General features: G+C 33.8%; 3 protein-coding genes across 4 annotated transcripts; 1 reads left to right on the top strand and 2 right to left on the bottom strand.

The window, feature by feature from the left end:
- The first annotated feature begins 90 nt into the window (after positions 1 to 90).
- Positions 91 to 2,589, top strand: LOC105209875 (protein late bloomer). Of its 2 annotated transcripts, none has more exons than XM_011180523.3 (5): positions 91 to 294; positions 535 to 708; positions 780 to 935; positions 1,884 to 2,081; positions 2,142 to 2,589. In XM_011180523.3, exons 1-5 carry the CDS (start codon positions 235 to 237, stop codon positions 2,298 to 2,300), a joined length of 747 nt encoding a protein of 248 aa, XP_011178825.1. In that variant the 5' UTR covers positions 91 to 234; the 3' UTR covers positions 2,301 to 2,589. The 2 variants fall into 2 exon arrangements, with proteins under 2 accessions (XP_011178825.1, XP_054089192.1); XM_054233217.1 differs by lacking the exon at positions 91 to 294 and adding an exon at positions 319 to 345.
- On the bottom strand, positions 534 to 7,221 carry LOC105209874 (protein late bloomer). Its single transcript, XM_011180522.3, has 5 exons — positions 6,840 to 7,221; positions 6,507 to 6,674; positions 4,748 to 4,903; positions 4,472 to 4,663; positions 534 to 2,745 (listed from the first exon to the last, which is right to left on the bottom strand). The coding sequence occupies exons 1-5, from the start codon at positions 6,897 to 6,899 to the stop codon at positions 2,674 to 2,676; spliced, it is 648 nt and encodes a 215-aa protein (XP_011178824.2). The 5' UTR covers positions 6,900 to 7,221; the 3' UTR covers positions 534 to 2,673.
- Positions 7,222 to 8,710: 1,489 nt separating this feature from the next.
- On the bottom strand, positions 8,711 to 17,486 carry LOC105209873 (protein late bloomer). The gene is made up of 5 exons (XM_011180521.3): positions 17,197 to 17,486; positions 10,639 to 10,812; positions 10,414 to 10,569; positions 10,133 to 10,330; positions 8,711 to 10,059 (listed from the first exon to the last, which is right to left on the bottom strand). The coding sequence occupies exons 1-5, from the start codon at positions 17,266 to 17,268 to the stop codon at positions 9,988 to 9,990; spliced, it is 672 nt and encodes a 223-aa protein (XP_011178823.1). The 5' UTR covers positions 17,269 to 17,486; the 3' UTR covers positions 8,711 to 9,987.
- Between the last annotated feature and the right edge of the window lie 144 nt (positions 17,487 to 17,630).

The raw sequence follows: 17,630 nt of genomic DNA, 5'->3' as shown, positions 1-17,630 counted from the left end.
GCATAAAAATAAAAAATAAAATTGAAATCGCCCGGTGTCATTGACAAGAGCCCATGTTCGATATTTATTTCTTTGCATACAATTTTCTGACACCGATTTCAGTTACAGCTACGCGTCGTAAGGAAACAAATCGCTAGCATATTTAAATATTTTACATTTTAACAATATTAATTCATATAAATTACGGCGGTGCAGTTAAATTATAGCAAAACTTAAACAAACAAAAAAAACAAAATGAGTATGATCTTTGCGGCTGTCAAGTGTTTTGTCTTCGCTTTCAATTTCTTTAGTTTGGTAAGTTAGGCGCAAAAGCAAAAAAAACGGTGCGTGAATATGACAGCAAAGGTGAAAAAAGCGTTTGTTTGGACAATTGCTGCTATCGCCTACACACCGTTGGCATTTAACACTGTTTGGCCATTGTACAAGTATTTTGCACACACTTGCTTTATTAGTAATTGTGTGACCTATTTATTATTTATTGTTTATTTACTTCTACACTTATTGTGCTAATTTCTCCGTTTTTCATTTTGGCAGTTACTGGGCATTTGTATTGTCTGTTTGAATATTTTCGGTTTGGAGTTTGCCATACCGAATACCGATGAGCACACATACTGCATAGTTGGTGTCATTTTGGGCTCATTCGTATGCATGGCCACATTATTTGGCTGTTATGGCGTCATCTGCGAATCGTTGGGTGTCAATGTGATTGTAGGTTTTGCTTTCAATTTTTATTGTTATCTATTAATTGCTGTGTTTTTTCAAACAATTGCAACTTGTAGTACTCGTTCTTTATGCTGATGTTGTTGACCACACAGTTGTTGCAAATGCAGACATATAAACATCAGAAATTCTTCGTAAATGCGCTGGATCTACTGGAGGATGCCTGGGATGATGTGGAAATGGATCCGAATGAAATGCAGGCGGTGGAGATAAATGTGAGTGCGACTTAATACTTTTTTTATAGCTTCATCAATTTGCTTAATTTTATGCATTATTTTTTTAAATTATAAATTTAGTTTTATATAAATACTTTGATTTGATTTTATATTTACATCTATGCAAGTCAGCTTAATTTAATGTAGACAAATTAAAATAATTTCAATTCGAATGTTGACTTTTAGTCGGGGTTTTATCTGACAAAAAAGCTTCCAATCAGAAGATAGAAATTACGGAAAGGTATGGGTCACGATTTTCACTAAAAATTTAAATATCTGTCTTAGTCGAATTAGCTTAATATCTAACAGTTAAAAGGCGCAAACGTGACTACTAACCACTTATATATGTATTTTTGTATTTTTCAATTTGTAACAATTTACACAAAGCGTATAATAGTGTTGTGCAATTAACGGTAGTTTATAAATAATCGAGATAGCCTCGCGTATACCAACTATAATGACTTCCGTTGTTCTAATCGACCTTATACGGCATATATCGGTCAATGTGTGAGTTATTTTAGTAAAATTCAGTGAAAATAATTTCTGGAGCATAATTTAGTTGAAAGCCAAAATAAATTAAATTAGTCTAGAGCTTCCTTTAATACCAATATACACTATATAAGGATTTTTGACTTTCCGTTTGACATCATACCGTATATATTGATATATGTATGTGAGATTTTAATGAAATAATTAAATAATAATTTATTTATGCAGATATACATATATATACATTTATTTTTTATTATTTATATTATTATTTTAAATATGTAGTTAATGAATATTTATTTTATTTATATTTATCTATTTTAGTGTATATTTTTAATATATAAAAAAATATTTTTTATTATATTGTATTCATATGATTACATTGTATTCTTTAATTATAACAATTTACATTATTTTTAAGACTCCAATTGCATAAACATTTCATTATCTTCATTACAGTATCACTGTTGTGGTCTCTACAATGCCAATGACTACAAGTACAGACATATGGAGACGCCAGCGAGTTGTTATCGCTTCCAAAATGCCACGCTTGAGTCGAATTTATACACTCGCGGCTGTGTGGAAGCACTGGAAACATCATATCACCAGACCATGGAGCGTGAAAACATTTTTAACTGGTCACTATTAATCTGTGAAGTAAGTAGGCCCTCAAAACATGAGCAAAAAAATAATAATAATAAATCATATTTTTTGCAGTGCGCAGTTTTCCTCTACTCGTGCATTCTGAGCATATTGCTTTTCAAGCGCTCTCACGCAACAGTTCACACACCCCTGCCAGAAGATGGTTATGCGCCACCGCAACCGGTGCCACGCATCAATCATTGCAATTCACGCACCCACCTGTTGTCTAACTAAATAAGCTGCGGCAAAAACAAATATGAAATGCAAAAGTCTGGTTAAAACTAATTTTTTATATACAAATATAGGTATTACATACGAATTCGAAAATACTATATATTTTAGTACGAACAAATTATAGTTTAACATAAATTAATTGTAGTTATGTTGTATAAACATATGCAGTATATCAAATAAGTAGGAATAAACAATTTTTTTTATGAAAATATGTTTGTAATTTCACACATCTTCATTTATTAGCATTTAGTTTGGTGTCAAAATATATTGTAAATATATTAAAATTGTACATTTATATTTTTTATTAAAATAAAAAATATCATCTTTGACTACTTAGAGAATATTAAATATTTTATATTTATTTATGTAAATACTATAAAGTTTCATAATCTCCATTTCGATGGTAAATTAGAGTCAGTACGAAAGAAAATGTCAAAGCCAGCAGCTGGAATGAGCAATAAAAAGTATTTATTATTCTATAAATAACTTATAAACAAAAAGTTCATACCTATATGTATATGTATTAAAGTATATAAGTACTCATAGCAATACATAATGAGATGACTCATACTGCAAGCTCAAGCTAAACTTTGCTCTCAAAAAGTCGGTTACCGCCCCGATAGCATTTTTTAACCATAAAAAAACTCAGTTCTTTGAACTGCAAATTTGTTGCAAAAATTCTATGTATTCCCTCTCAGAATTTGATAATAAAGTTCATTCCTTTTTCGAGAGGACTTTAGTGGTTATATTTTATGAGTTGTCTACGTAAAGCTTATGTGGTTCATCGCACCATCTGCTATGATTATGTGCAAATGCTCATAAATCTTTGCTAAATTCTTTATCTCTAAAATACTACATCACATACCACAGGCAAAAGAGCAGGATTATAAGAATTGTATGACGAATGTATTGCACTGATCGATATTCGTCTACAGAAAGAAACAGAGCTCTAGTGTGGTCCAACAATATTGATGTTATCGATGGAAAAGTACGAAATTGGTTCAAAACCACGCCTACTTCCCATATACCATAATTATGAAGTCAATCTGATTCCTTCAGCTTACAATATATGTATAAAGTAAGCAATAGTGCAGATATCGGAACAACACTTTATACATACAAAGACTACATTTGAGGTGTGTGACATCACTCATTTAAGAATTGTCGAAATTGGACTATAACTTTTCAAGTCCCCAGATATCGAAAAAGAACAACTTAGTGCATAAGGGTATTTTTCACCGAAAGCATCGGTAAATCTCTCAGATATTTTAAAGAGAATCAGAGGGAATCCTCTCTCTCTAACAATGTGTCGCTGTGCCAAAAATGGGAGAAATCGGTTCATAACGTCCGCTAGCTTCTATGTATCTTATACCGACTTTATACAGTATTTAGTAGAGCTCTTGGTATTCGACTAATCGACTAACCGAATTAACCGAATTGGGCATTATTCGAATAATAATATTCGGTTTGCACTATTCGGATAGTCGTCAGTCATCGACTATTCGATTAACCGCTCATTTTCAACTATTCGGTTAACCGTTCGTTGTCGACTATTCGAATAGTGCAAGTTCATTAATTTTCTTATTTTTATTGAAAAAAGTGAAACATTAAAACTAACAAAAAAATCGCTATTTTTTATGACTGTCATACCAACACTGTTGTTGTTTCGCATGCAAAATTAAAATATGACTGATACAACATGCGTGGTATGTTTCTTGAGTTCGCTATTCTATACCCCTACCCACTTGCTGCAGAATTTTTTCGGTTTTTTGCGGCATATGCCTAGTACTGCAGTAACCGGTTACTTTTTGGAACCGGTTTTTTTGGGACACACTCGTGGCAGTGTGGGCGGTCGGTGGGTGGGGCTTAGGTGCATTTTGGGGCAAAACTTCGACGAGTGGGTAGTCGGTTTTCTGTGAAGAACCGGTTTTTTTGGGACACATTGGACCGATTTATACCGCACATTGTATATATCTGGAAAATACGGACATATATCTGGAAAATAAAAGGCTTTTAGACTGCAAACAATTTTTCGTTAGGGATTAATAAAAGTGTCAAATCGCTTCCAATCTTATACAAGATCTAGGAAAAAAATATCTAATCAAGGCTTATATATCCTTTTCAAAATTTTATATACATTTCTGGAGACCAGCATAATCTAATAGGCTTACCTGCGCCGTGGCCATCGTATAACCTACGTAAGACAACGCATCGCTCGCTCTTCCAGCGGCAAATTTCACCTTCTCCAAACAGCCGTCATTATAGTTGACCCAGGCATCATTCTCGGTATAGTAGCAACTGGCTGGAAGTGGTAAATTTATAGATGTGTAGTCACTAGAATTGTGCAGACCGCAGCAATGAAACTACAAGGTTAAAAAAAATATAAAAAATTTGATTTCATTTATTTTGTACTTTATTTTAAAGTTTATACATTTTTTCTCACCTACCCGACTTTCGATATCAGCCATTGGACCCTCATTCACCAATTCTCGCTCCCACAGCAGCTCTACAGTTTCGGCTGAGGTCGTGATTATGCTCGACGCCTCGAAATGCGTTACAATATACATTTGTGTAACGAAAATAATTGTAAACAAGGCACAGTGCTTGAAAGAAACGAAATACCAGTCTCTGATATTAATGTAATTCACACAGCGGTATTTACTTTATATAAATAACTTTAAAGCTAAAGAATGTATGCAATGCGGTTGTCTTTCAATTTGAATGAGTAATCCTATACAATTTGAACAGCACTATACTGATAAGTTCTGGAACCCTTTGTTTAATTTACTAAGTACCACTAAGCAAGCTGAAAAGCCAGTACTCTTTCTTTCAGAAGAAGCTACTAGATATGAACCGTTAGGTTTTGTAGTCAGTTCTAACCATCAAAAGAAACAAATATAAATTTCAAATATGTTAGACAATTGATTCATGCTGCTACAGTCGGCATCACAAAAGATCGCGTGGACCACTTTAAAAGAGTTAACGCCGTTTAAGCATAATCAGAAGAAATTTCGTGACCGGCGACAAAACATTCATCTAATAGTGCTCATCGGAGACAAAACAGAGAACTTCATGCGAAGAAAACGAACAGTCATATCGGCCGGTATAGTGAAAGCCATGATTTTGGAATTCACAAATTGTCAACTACATTGACTAACAGAAGAAGAACAAAGCGGTCATAGAAGTTACATCATAATAAATATAAAATGTTTCGGACCTCCCTCGTATGTGATATTCGAAACCTCTATAGTAGATAACACTTAATACAATGTACGATGTTTGAAATCAATGAAAACGATAGCAAACTTGTCTTCTATTTCCATTATCATTATGCCTATATCATTCACAATTAACTACAACTGCGCATATAACAGATAAATGACATCAGATTTTGATTTCTTAAATCACTGTTGCTCTCAATAAAATAACCACCATCTCCTATAAGTTCGTTAATTTATATAATTTTGCCCAGTAATGCCTTTAATAGTTATTACGGCAGGAATATCGATGGATTCAGATAATAAAATTGTGTCACAATTTTTCGAAAGAAAGAATTATATCAAATACCCTTTAAAGTCGACAAATGTTCCATTTCAGCCAGATAAAACTCTTAAATATCTGGCACATAAATAAAATTTGATAAATCTCAAGATTTCCTTCGATGATTGTAGGCGGTTAGTGGCACTGCTTGCTATTAATAACACCTGAGAGTTTAACAGAGAATCTGTCAAACATTAATTATATTCTCATTAAAACACCTTCGAGACACTTTTGACTTTAGTCAGATATAACCCATGTATTGAGACCCCATAAGGCTCTTTATGTACTTAAGCTGGTCTTCATATTCCAAACTTTTCAAACAACAACTGTTAACACTTCGTGGTTTCCCATATAGTCGCTTTTACACTACCGAAAGGTTCTGAAACTACAAATATTCTTCACCAGAAACTACAGTAATATTCTCCTCCAACGTTTTTAGAAAAGTTTTATATTTCCAAAGCAACTACAATAAACACTTAGTTCTGGATTAACTAACCTAAATTTTCCCTCATAAATTAAATTGCTTCCTGAACTCGCATTTCAGAAATTAGGTCAGTCTACCACTATTTTCCTGTTGTCTTTACAAAACGGTAATTCCAAATAACTGCAAATTACTTCAAACTTTCTACATTACTACTGAATAATTAGTAATACATAGATTCTTACCAACCACATCAACACTGCCTTCGGTGGCTTAATGGCCCGATAGCCAACGAAAGAGGCCACAATCGTTAGGAGCCCCGTCAATAAGCCAAGTATGCAATAAATCAAATGCAAATTCTGCACGGAATCCATGAAGAGCACACACAATAATACCATAATCAGACCGACGATCTGTAAACACATATAGACAGACATTCATATATAATTTCGCACAAGCAATTAAATTTAAGTAATTAAATGAAATATAGGTGAATGAGCACTTAGACTGCTGGGCACTTAAAGATAAGAAGAAGACAGTAAAGAAGCTTGTAAGTGAAAAAATACGGGAATACTCACTAGGCAAAGCGTGTTGGCGCTCAAGTACATGTACCTGATTAAAGGTGTTGCGGGAAACATTTCGAATTTGTTTACTTATTGTTATTGTTTTACACTTATTTCATTAATCTATTCGTTGTTACTGTTTTTTTTTTTTTGTTTATTTTCACTAATTGCACACTTTTCGAATTCACTCTTTTGCACTGTTTTAAATTTCATTCACTAAAATCGTTTTATTAATTTCAAATCTATTCTAGAATGCACTTCTTCTACTTAGTATAGATTCCACGCGTGCTCATTTGCACTGAACTGAGTCCGTCCGTATGCCGATAAACGGCGTGAAACTCATTCACTGTGAAGCGCGCAAATCAACTAAAACAAATTTGCGGGGAATACGCATAATACTTATCGTCTATACAAGTAGACTATTTATGTACATATGTACATATTTACTTATGAACAAATGGGATTTACAAGGCACTGCCTGTCTGCCGATAACTCAACTAAGAATGCCTTTGTAGTATTTGTCAAAGACTAAGCAGAACTCTACATGCGGCATAGTTAACTTTGATTTCGAAAATTTTCTGAAAAACAAATATTTTATGGTGTTATCTAGTTCAGTTTCTAATAGAACTTACTTATACTCTCTATTTCGCCTTCATCTAATAGGATTTGAACTTCCATATAATTAGCTATTTCTCTAAATAAAATGAGTCTTGGTCTAGAAATCGTAGTAAAATTATTAAGAAATATGGATCCTTAAACCAGATATTCTCTCAAAAAATAGTGATGAAAGATAGGAAATCCTTAACGAAAGCTCTTGTCAATATCAATCGAATGTATTGAGAAGACACAAAACCACAAAAAAGTTACATTTTTCAAAATGGAGAGTTTTCACATAAACTATTGACCTTGAAGAACGTTTGTTATCAACAAAGGTTTAACTCGATATTAGAAAACTCTCAAACAAAAAAAAACTTTAACATAATTTATTAATTTAAATTTTAAAATATATTTATTTATATTGTATTATATACACCCATACCGCACTTTTAAGTCCATATTGATCGAAAAAACATACAAATTTCCATGAATACAATAAACAGAGAGCACATGCACTTCGAACAATGAGTCATTACATCAGACGACAACACATATTTATTTTAAATATTTCACTGTTATATTTACGTGCCTACACATATTTTATATATGTATGTCAAGTTTTTATCGGTTTGTGACCAGACCTTGAGAGAAGGAAAAATCAACTTGCATTCAACCAAAAAGGGGATTTTGATAAGAGAACTCAGAACGAGTGGATAAATCAGAATTAGTACTCCACAACAAAAGAGCTGCTTTGATTTGATTTTTCAAAAAAAAATACTCAAATTATGTGTGAATTTATTTAATTAAATTACAAGATTATTTTCCAAAAATTTAATAACCTCACTTCGACAATAATCCCACTAAACAATAGTCTAGATGACCATTTTACTAACATTTTTAACCTTCAAGAAAACTATATTTAAAATATCTCACAAAACGATCCCTCCAATTATAGTATATTAAAGAGTAAACACCACATTTCGCTTTGGACTTATGCCAATCCCATTTAACCCAAGGTTCAGGAATATATCGACACTACCTAGTAATTTGAAGCAATTGAAATTGTTTGCAAATTGTGAGATATCACAAGAGTATAAAAAATAAAATGGGAGGATATAGTTTGTAAAGACAGCTGTATTCTATTTATATAAAACATTAACGGCACAGACAGATAAGACAAAAAAACAAGTAAGGAAGTGTAAAGTCGATTTAAACCGATTTTTATGCACCCACCGCTTTGTCTTTATTTTCTTATTTAAATAATAAATTGCATGTGAAATCATTTTTAAAATACATTTGGTTTATTTATTCCAGTATTGTGAAGCATATTTCTGAAAAATCAAATAAGTAGTTTTCGACGGTTTTCAAGCACAAATCGGACGATACTGCTGCAATTTCACGTTCGATATTCCTACGAAGTTCATCAATCGTCGCTGGGTTGTTGGCATAGACCATAGACTTGATGTAGCCCCACAGGAAATAGTTTAACGGCGTCAAATCGCACGACCTATTCGACCAATTGATTGGATCATTTCGTGAGATAATACTTTGCCAAACTTGGTTTTCAATAAATCGATTTTGACATACGCTATGTTGATTGCAGCACCGTTCTGTTGGAACAACATATTGTCCAAGTTATCATCCGATTCGAGCCAAAAATATTCGGTTATCATTGAGCGGTATCAATTCCTATTCACAGTAACGTACCGATCTTGATCATCACGGAAGAAGTGCGGCGCAATGACTCCACCAAACTGCACCAAACCGAAATTTATTCGGTATGCAAGGTGACTCATGTAGTATTATTGACCAATCCATTCAGCCAGATATGATCCTCATCGCTGAAATGATCCTCATTGCTCAGCCTAATTCACGAACATACGACGTTTCTTGTTTTTCCACTAGATACACAATTGTTGATCTGACAGGACGATTATGACGACCATAAATTGGACGGAACGCTCTCAAAGTTGAGGCCACTGACTCCGAATCCCGGTAGTAAATTTTAATAATTTCGACTCGTTGTTGGATTCGTAGCATCCTTTTTGAAAACCCCACTCTGTACCTTAAAATACTCGCCAACTTTGTTGCAATACATCTTGACATTCATAAAATCCCCGAGAAGTCCTTTGCAAATGAAGAGTATTATTATACCAGCATTCTTCGATTCGTTAGGCGTTGAAGAGTGGCGAATCGAACCAACTACTCAAACCAACTGGACAAGAGAGCAGAACGCAAAGGTAGCGAGCAGAGAAGTGGTGCATCGATGATAACTACTCCAAGTTCATATACCATAACAGAAAGCTTAAAATTTAGTTAGTACTTTGGCGTCAACAAATTAAATTCCGTCTATTGCGTGGTCAGCCTAGTTTTCAATAGAAAATGAAACCTCGAAAAAAATTTACATAACTGGAGAAGCTTTAAATTAAAATTGTATAACTAATTGTTTGATATATAAATATTATAATATAACTATTTTACATGTTATTACTTATTTTTATATTTACTTAAACTACTATTTATATATAAGTACGTATAATTAATTAAAAAAAAAAACAACAATAATTTAGTAACTATATCTACGTGACTTGGTCAGCAGTTTACAGATCAGCAAGAGTGATATCAATATGCCTATGACCTGTGTAATATAAACAATAAACAAATAATAAATATTAGTAAAAATAAATTAATTTTCCAAGTGAAAAACTCACCTCAAACCCAATAAGTAGCGAATGACCCAAACGCTCATAGCGATAAATGGACATATAAGAACGCTTTAGCGCCACCAAACAGCCTTCCTCAAAGGGATAGATGCTGCGCAAACCGCCTTCTGAGCGATAACAGCTGAGTGGTATTTTCATATTGTGATTCACATAATCCAAACTATTCGTAAAGCCACAGCATTCATACTAAAGGTGTGGAAATTTTGTCAACAAACAAATATTATTTATAATATATGGTAGAAGCATATTAATCAAATATCACAATTTACCGCCTCATGTATTGGATCCATGGCGCCTTTCTTCACCAGCTCCGACATCCAGGCGCTGGTTAGTATTTTCTCTGTTGCTGTCATCTGTTTATCCTCGTTGTAACGGTGGAGCTTCCATATATGCGATGCTATTAGCGTTATTAGTAATGTAATGTACTGAAAAAATTTTGAAATTGTTTTAAAATATTTTTTTTTTTTTGTTTTCTGAATAGAATTTTCACTCACACAACAGAGTATCCGCACAGAGCCATTCACAGCGCCTAGGCAGCCCACAAATGAGGAGAGCGTCAACAAACTGACAGCTGCCAGCTGCACCAGCTTTTCTCTGTACTCTGCCGAGCTATCTGTGAATTTTTCCAATTCGAAAATGCAGGCAACCACTGAGAGTACGCCAATTATCTGGAATCGAAAAATATAAAAAATCAGAATTTGTATTCGTGATGATATATTTATTGTTGTAATATTATAAATTATAACAATTAAGGAAAGGCTAAGTTCGGGTGTAACCGAACATTTTATACTCTCGCAATTAATTTATTTAACTTTATTTATATTATATAATACACAATTTGACCCACATTTTCTTAATATATATTGTATAAAGTCCATTGAAAGTTGGAAACCATAATATGAGGTTAGAAGCACCGAGGTCCTCATGTTCGATATATGGGGCCTTGACAACCTATGGTCCGATTTCGGTGATTTTTAGAAATGGTCTGTCACACTATAAATACAATATTTGTGCAAAGTTTTGCACCGATATCTTCACTAGTGCTTACTACATATATATTGTAAAGTAAACGATTCAGATCGTTTTCAAAGTTCTGGTATATAGGAAGTTGGCGTGGTTGTGAAGCGATTTGGCCTATTTTCACAACATATCATTGGGATGTAAGAAAACTATTACAAACCAAATTTCATTTGAAATCGGTCGAGTAGTTCCTGAGATATGGTTTTTGACCCATAAGTGGGCGATGCCACGCCCATTTCCCATTTTGTAAAAAAAGTCTGAGTGCAGCTTCTATCTGCCATTTCTTATGTGAAACTTAGTGTTTCTGGCGTTTTTCGTTACTGAGTTAACTTACTTTTAGTAAGTTTCAACTGTTTAGCCGGTTATAGCCGAATCGATGAGAGCGCGCCACTCTTCTCTTTCCTTCGCAGTTCGGCGCCAGTTGGAGATTCCAAGTGTAACCAGGTCGCTCTCCACCTGGTCCCTCCAACGGAGTGGAGGCCTTCCCCTTCCTCGGCTTCCTCCGGCGGGTACTGCATCGAACACTTTCAGAGCTGGAGTGTTTTCGTACATTCGGACAACATGACCTAGCCAGCGTAATCGCTGTCTTTTTATTCGCTGAACTATGTCAATGTCGTCGTATAACTCGTACAGCTCATCGTTCCATCGTCTGCGGTATTCGCCGTTGCCAATGTTCTGAGGACCATAAATCTTGCGCAAAATTTTCCTCTCGAAAACTTCTAGTGTCTCATCTGATGTTGACATCGTCCAAGCTTCTGCACCATAAAGCAGGACGGGAATGATAAGCGACTTGTAGAGTTTGATTTTGGTTCGTCCGGTAATCTATCGGCCCCTGCCGCCGATCGTCATCGATTGGGGAATCGGGTTCGGCAACTCCTGGTGTTGTACTCTCACTGCCATTCAGCAGGTCGGAGAAGTGTTCCCTCTATAATCCCAGTATGCCGTGGACATCGGTTACCAGATTACCACCTTGGTCTCTACATGAGGATACTCCGGTCTAGAAACCTTCGCTAAGTCCCTTCATTTCTTCGTAAAATTTTCGAGCATTACCTCTGTCTGCCAGCTCACGCATTTCGGCCTCTTTCTTTTTTTGTCTGCAGATGCGTCTCGCATGTTCGATATCTAGGGCCTTGAAAAGTTCCGATTTTTGGACTGGCGATGCCACACTACAAATGCAGCTTATGAAAAGTTTTTACCGAAATTTTTACTGATGCATAATTTATATATTGTGAAGTGAATGAATCAAATGGATGGAAAGTAGACGTGGTTGTCAATCAATTTCGTCCATTTTCAAGTTATTTGAACGCCAAAAAACCGAATTTCGTTGACACATAAGAAGGCGGCGCCACGCCAATCGTCCATTTTTATACTCTTGCAACAAAGTTGCTAAGAGAGTATTATAGTATTGTTCACATAACGGTTGTTTGTAACACCCAAAACTAAACAAGTTACATATAAGGATATATATATCAAAGTGTCATAACTAAGCCACAAATAAAGTTATGAAAATAAAGTTTGGATCATAGGATCGCATTAGGAAGGGGCACATCTAGATGTAATTTTTTTGGAAAAGTGGGCGTGACCCCGCCCCAAATAGGTTTTTCGTACATATCTTCCCTTAGCTATTATAGGATTTTCAAAAAATACGATAGCTTATATTTATTTCAAAAATAAATAGTATATAAATCGGGTAATATATGAAATATCATAATACCACAATTAATTGAGCATATAATCTTAGATATAATGTATGTCGGTGATGAAAATGAATTTAATCGGTTCAGGAATTACCTCAGCCCTCATATACCATATATGATGATTTTCGTTTTTCTATTGGACTTTATACCGAATATATGGGTCGAATTGTGTGTTATCTTAATAAAAATATAAAATCAAAAATAAATTTTGAGGACGCTCCGGTGGTCCGATTTCGCATATCTCAATTTTTATAGAAGTTAGTGACAAACGGACAGACATTCGGATTTCAACTCTACTTGTCACCCTGATTACTTTACTTCTTTTTTGTTTTAGGTGTTACAAACAACCGTTATGTGAACAAACTATTATACTCTCTTAGCAACATGTTGCGAGAGTATGGAAAGTAATGTAAGACGCCTGGAGATAATTGCTTTATGTTCTTTCACAACAGGGATATAATGTTGTTCTGCCACTTTTAGGAAATTAAATAAAGCAACATAGCGGGGAATTAGTAGACCTAGTTTCTAAACAAAATATGTATTTCAAATAGATTGTAAATTTGCGTGTTATTTTGATGCCTTATTTCCTTCTTTACGATAGACTTGTATTGCCGGAGCTTAAAAACGACTACCCACACGCCTTCAACGCCTTGAAACCAAAGGCAACCCAACCTAATTGAAGCTAAATTTGAAATTTAAGAAGAAAATCAAATATACAAATATCTAGATCTGAAGCTGAATCCAAATGGCTGATAAAGGTTCTATGAAGGCTTGCCTTTTACGAAATATTTTTACCTGTTAAATAAGGATCGATATGAACAAAAAATAGTTTCCATAATTTTGGCTTTTGGTCTGGATGGGAATGCAGCCAACATACCAATTAATAGTTCAATAGCCAGTACAAACGCTTTTTGGGGCTACTATATATATTTATATTATATATGTATATTCGATATTTTAAGCCTATAGACATTCAACAATTACTTTCAGACATTGCTCATACGACATGGTAGTCAACAATATTCAATTTATTCACGAGAAAAAAAGACAGAGATTATTTATTCCGGAAAGTAAAAATAGAAACTATAAATATAAAATGTTTAGTGACAACTAATTAATGAAATGGAATAATTGATGTTACTCATACGACCTGTACCACAAATCCATAGTGGAGGTTAATGCCAATAATTAAAATTAAAAAAAAATTTCAAATTAATAAAAAAATGAACTCATTTTTGCAATGAGCGTTGTAATTCTATAATTATTTCTAATTTATTCGCCTATAAAGCTACTGCCACACTTATTATTGCCAAATGAAAAATTAGCTGCTCAAAATATATATAATAATTTGTTTAATATCTAGAATGCAAGTCTTTAGTTTAATAGATTAAATAATTAATGGGTCATTCTAGACATTTTACTACTTAAATAACCTTGTATTCGTCCTACTTCTAGCCAATTCAAAAATAAATATGTATAAAATAAAATGAAAATATGTATAAAATATAAAAAATGGCAACAGACCGTTTTTCAGTCAATAAAATTACGTGCGTCATAACAAATGGAAACAAGCTAAATGATAAGAAATTAAAACGAAAAACGACAAAAAAAAATAAAATTAATTTCGTGCGATAAATATTGTGGCATATGTATATGTAAGTGAGTATGTATGTGAGTAAGACTCTTAAATTAGCTTAAAATATATGCTACACATGTCCGTGTAAATATATATTCATGTAAATTTACATATGTATATTCACATTTGTATATCAGTTCTGAAATCGTTTGCATGTTTGTGTGCACGTAATTACATTTGTCTGCGGTGTGGCAACTTGACATTGTCTAGTTAAAAACATATTTTTCATTTTCCACGCACAATAAAAGGTGTCAAAAACATGAAAGAACATTTTGAACGAAAAAAAACCGAAATTCATGGGGATCAACTTAAAAAGCGACATGATCTATAAAAATATAATGCTATTTTATGCTATTTTATATGCGAAAATACTTTGTAAGAACACATTGTGGATAAAAAATAATGAATTAGTGGCAGATTAATTTATATATCTATACATATTAGCTTAAGAGAAATATTCGCTGATTTATTATTGACCAAAAACCACAAGGTTGCTATTTCAACGACGAAGATTTATCACAAGAATAAAAAGAGTATCTGTCCGTTAAAAATTATCATTATTCATTATACATATTATCGTTATAAATTCATTGATTCTAGCCTCTTAAGAAATTAAATTTTAAAGTGGTGTTAAGAAGTTCTCATGTCTTATATTCTTAAATAATTTTGAGAAAACATATGTATAATGTTTTTTGATTTCCAGAACTCTAAAGCCCGACAAAAAGTCATTACTCTCCATATCTATACATAAAAAGAGCATTGATTTCAACGAGAAAACAGCGGCTACGCTGGTTAGATCATGTTGTTCGAATGGACGCAAACGCTCCAGCTTGTGTGAAGAGGAAGACCTCCACCCCGATGTAAAGATCAAAATGAATGGCGGGCTCTTAAAACTTCTGTTATAATCGCATAAGCGATGATATATATATATACATATATATATATATATAGATATAGCAATATCGACTCAATGTTTAGTATATAATCACCATTCAGCTTCTAGCGAATATATTGTGGAAGTTGCCGTGGTTGAGAACCAATTTCATCCATGTTCCACACGTGTCATCAGGGTCAAAAAATACTATATACCAAATTTCATTAAAATCGGTCGAGTAGTTCCTGAGATACTGTTTTTCACCCATAAGTGGGCAATGACTTGTTTTTCCTAGGCACGGCGAAATAACTGAAAACTTCATAGCCGATGAGATGGCAAGAGAAGATATAATTTCATCGAATCACGTTGGATTACTAGACAACAACCAGCACTTGTGTGGTTGCTTGATCTTTCTAGCACGAAGTGGAGCGTAATTGTTAACTCAACTGTCCAATAACATAGTCACACCTGCAGTGAGACTAAAAATCTTGCCGGACGTAAGTTGCCAAAGCAATGTGGAGAAAAACAGTTGACAGACTCATGTTAAAACATATAGGCAGACAAAAGCCTTCGGCGAACTTACATACTTAAACAAGTAAGGAAGGGCTAAGTTCGGGTGTAACCGAACATTTTATACTCTCGCAATTTATTTATTTAACTTTATTAATATTGTATAATACACAATTTGACCCACATATTCGTCATATATATTGTATAAAGTCCATTGAAAGTTGGTCCATAATATTAGGTTAGAAGCACCGAGGTCCTCATACTTGATATATGGGGCCTTGACAACCTATGGTCCGATTTCGCCGATTTTTAGAATGGGGCTGCCACACTATAAACGTAGTATTTGTGCAAAGTTCTGCATCGATATCTTCACTAGTACTTACTTTATATATTGTAAAGTAAACGATTCAGATCGTCTTCAAAGTTCTGGTATACAGGAAATAGGCGTGGTTGTAAAGCGATTTAGGCTATTTTCACAACATAACATTGGGATGTAAGGAAACTATTACAAACCAAGTTTCATTGAAATCGGTCGAGTAGTTCCTGAGATATGGTTTTTGACCCATAAGTGGGCGATGTCACGCCCATTTTCCATTTTGTAGAAAAATCTGAGTGCAGCTTCCATATGCAATTTCTTATGTGAAATTTAGTGTTTCTGGAGTTTTTTGTTAGTGAGTTAACCCACTTTTTGTAGTTTTCAACATAACCTTTGTGGGTGGGCGTGGTTACAATCCGATTTCATCCATTTTTGGACTGTATAAGGTAGTACCTAAAAGAAACGACTCTAGAAAGTTTATAACCCTATATCTAACTCGTTTAGTTTTAGAACTTACAACCAACCGTTATGTAAACGAAACTATAATACTCTCGTAGCAACTTTGTTGCGAGATTATAAAAATATAGGAATAACTCATTGTCGAAATGTGCGGTTCTTTTTGATTCATTTCTATGAGGAGTTTTACCAACTTTTTGCTACTGAAAATGCCAAATCGATCTACTGTGAGCACTACTATAGCAGATGAAATACGATTTTCAAGCATTTGTTGTCTGGTAATGAAAGAGATCTGATGAATAATTTAAATTCTTGCTTATTGCAATAAGCCTTTAATAAACCAAAACTAATTGGTTTTTATTATTTTTTAGGAAGTTATAATATTGACCACTTTATGTATTTTTTTTTTGTTCGTCTTTTTTCATTCGTGATCACATTCTTTTGTTATAAACGTGATTGATTTTACATAAACTCTTCTCTAAAATATATTTTGCTTAAAGCATAAATTTACATTTTTTTTCATTTCAGAAACATTTAACCCACCAAACTCAGCGTACTGAAAACGATAACCGCCCATTGCAGACAAGATCTGCTAAATGCCGTTGTTAATGCCATTTTTGCGCTCTATTATTTTGAAATTATATGCAAATATTTTTTGGAATTTTTCAACAATTTTTGTATTTATTTAAATTTTATATCACATTCAATTCCACGCGTTGCTGCTGCGGCCTTAAAGCCACTTTCACAATCACAATTCACTTCCAGCACGCACAACACTTGCGGCACCTTTAAAACCGTACGACAAACTGTCACAATGAAAGCGATTTTAAAATTTCAAAACACTTGCATTTTCAAAAATCATTTCGAACAACAAAGTCGCATTGATGAGTGAAACGCGCCACTTTGTGGGTGTAGGTGTGTGTGTGTGTGCATAAACGGGCGTGTAATGAGTGTGTTTTTGTTGTTGACTCTCATCT

Source organism: Zeugodacus cucurbitae, chromosome 6, assembly GCF_028554725.1.
Source record: "Zeugodacus cucurbitae isolate PBARC_wt_2022May chromosome 6, idZeuCucr1.2, whole genome shotgun sequence".
Classification (NCBI taxonomy): domain Eukaryota; kingdom Metazoa; phylum Arthropoda; class Insecta; order Diptera; family Tephritidae; genus Zeugodacus; species Zeugodacus cucurbitae.
Note: the sequence above shows the minus strand (reverse complement) of the source record. Positions and strands in the feature narration are given on the sequence as shown.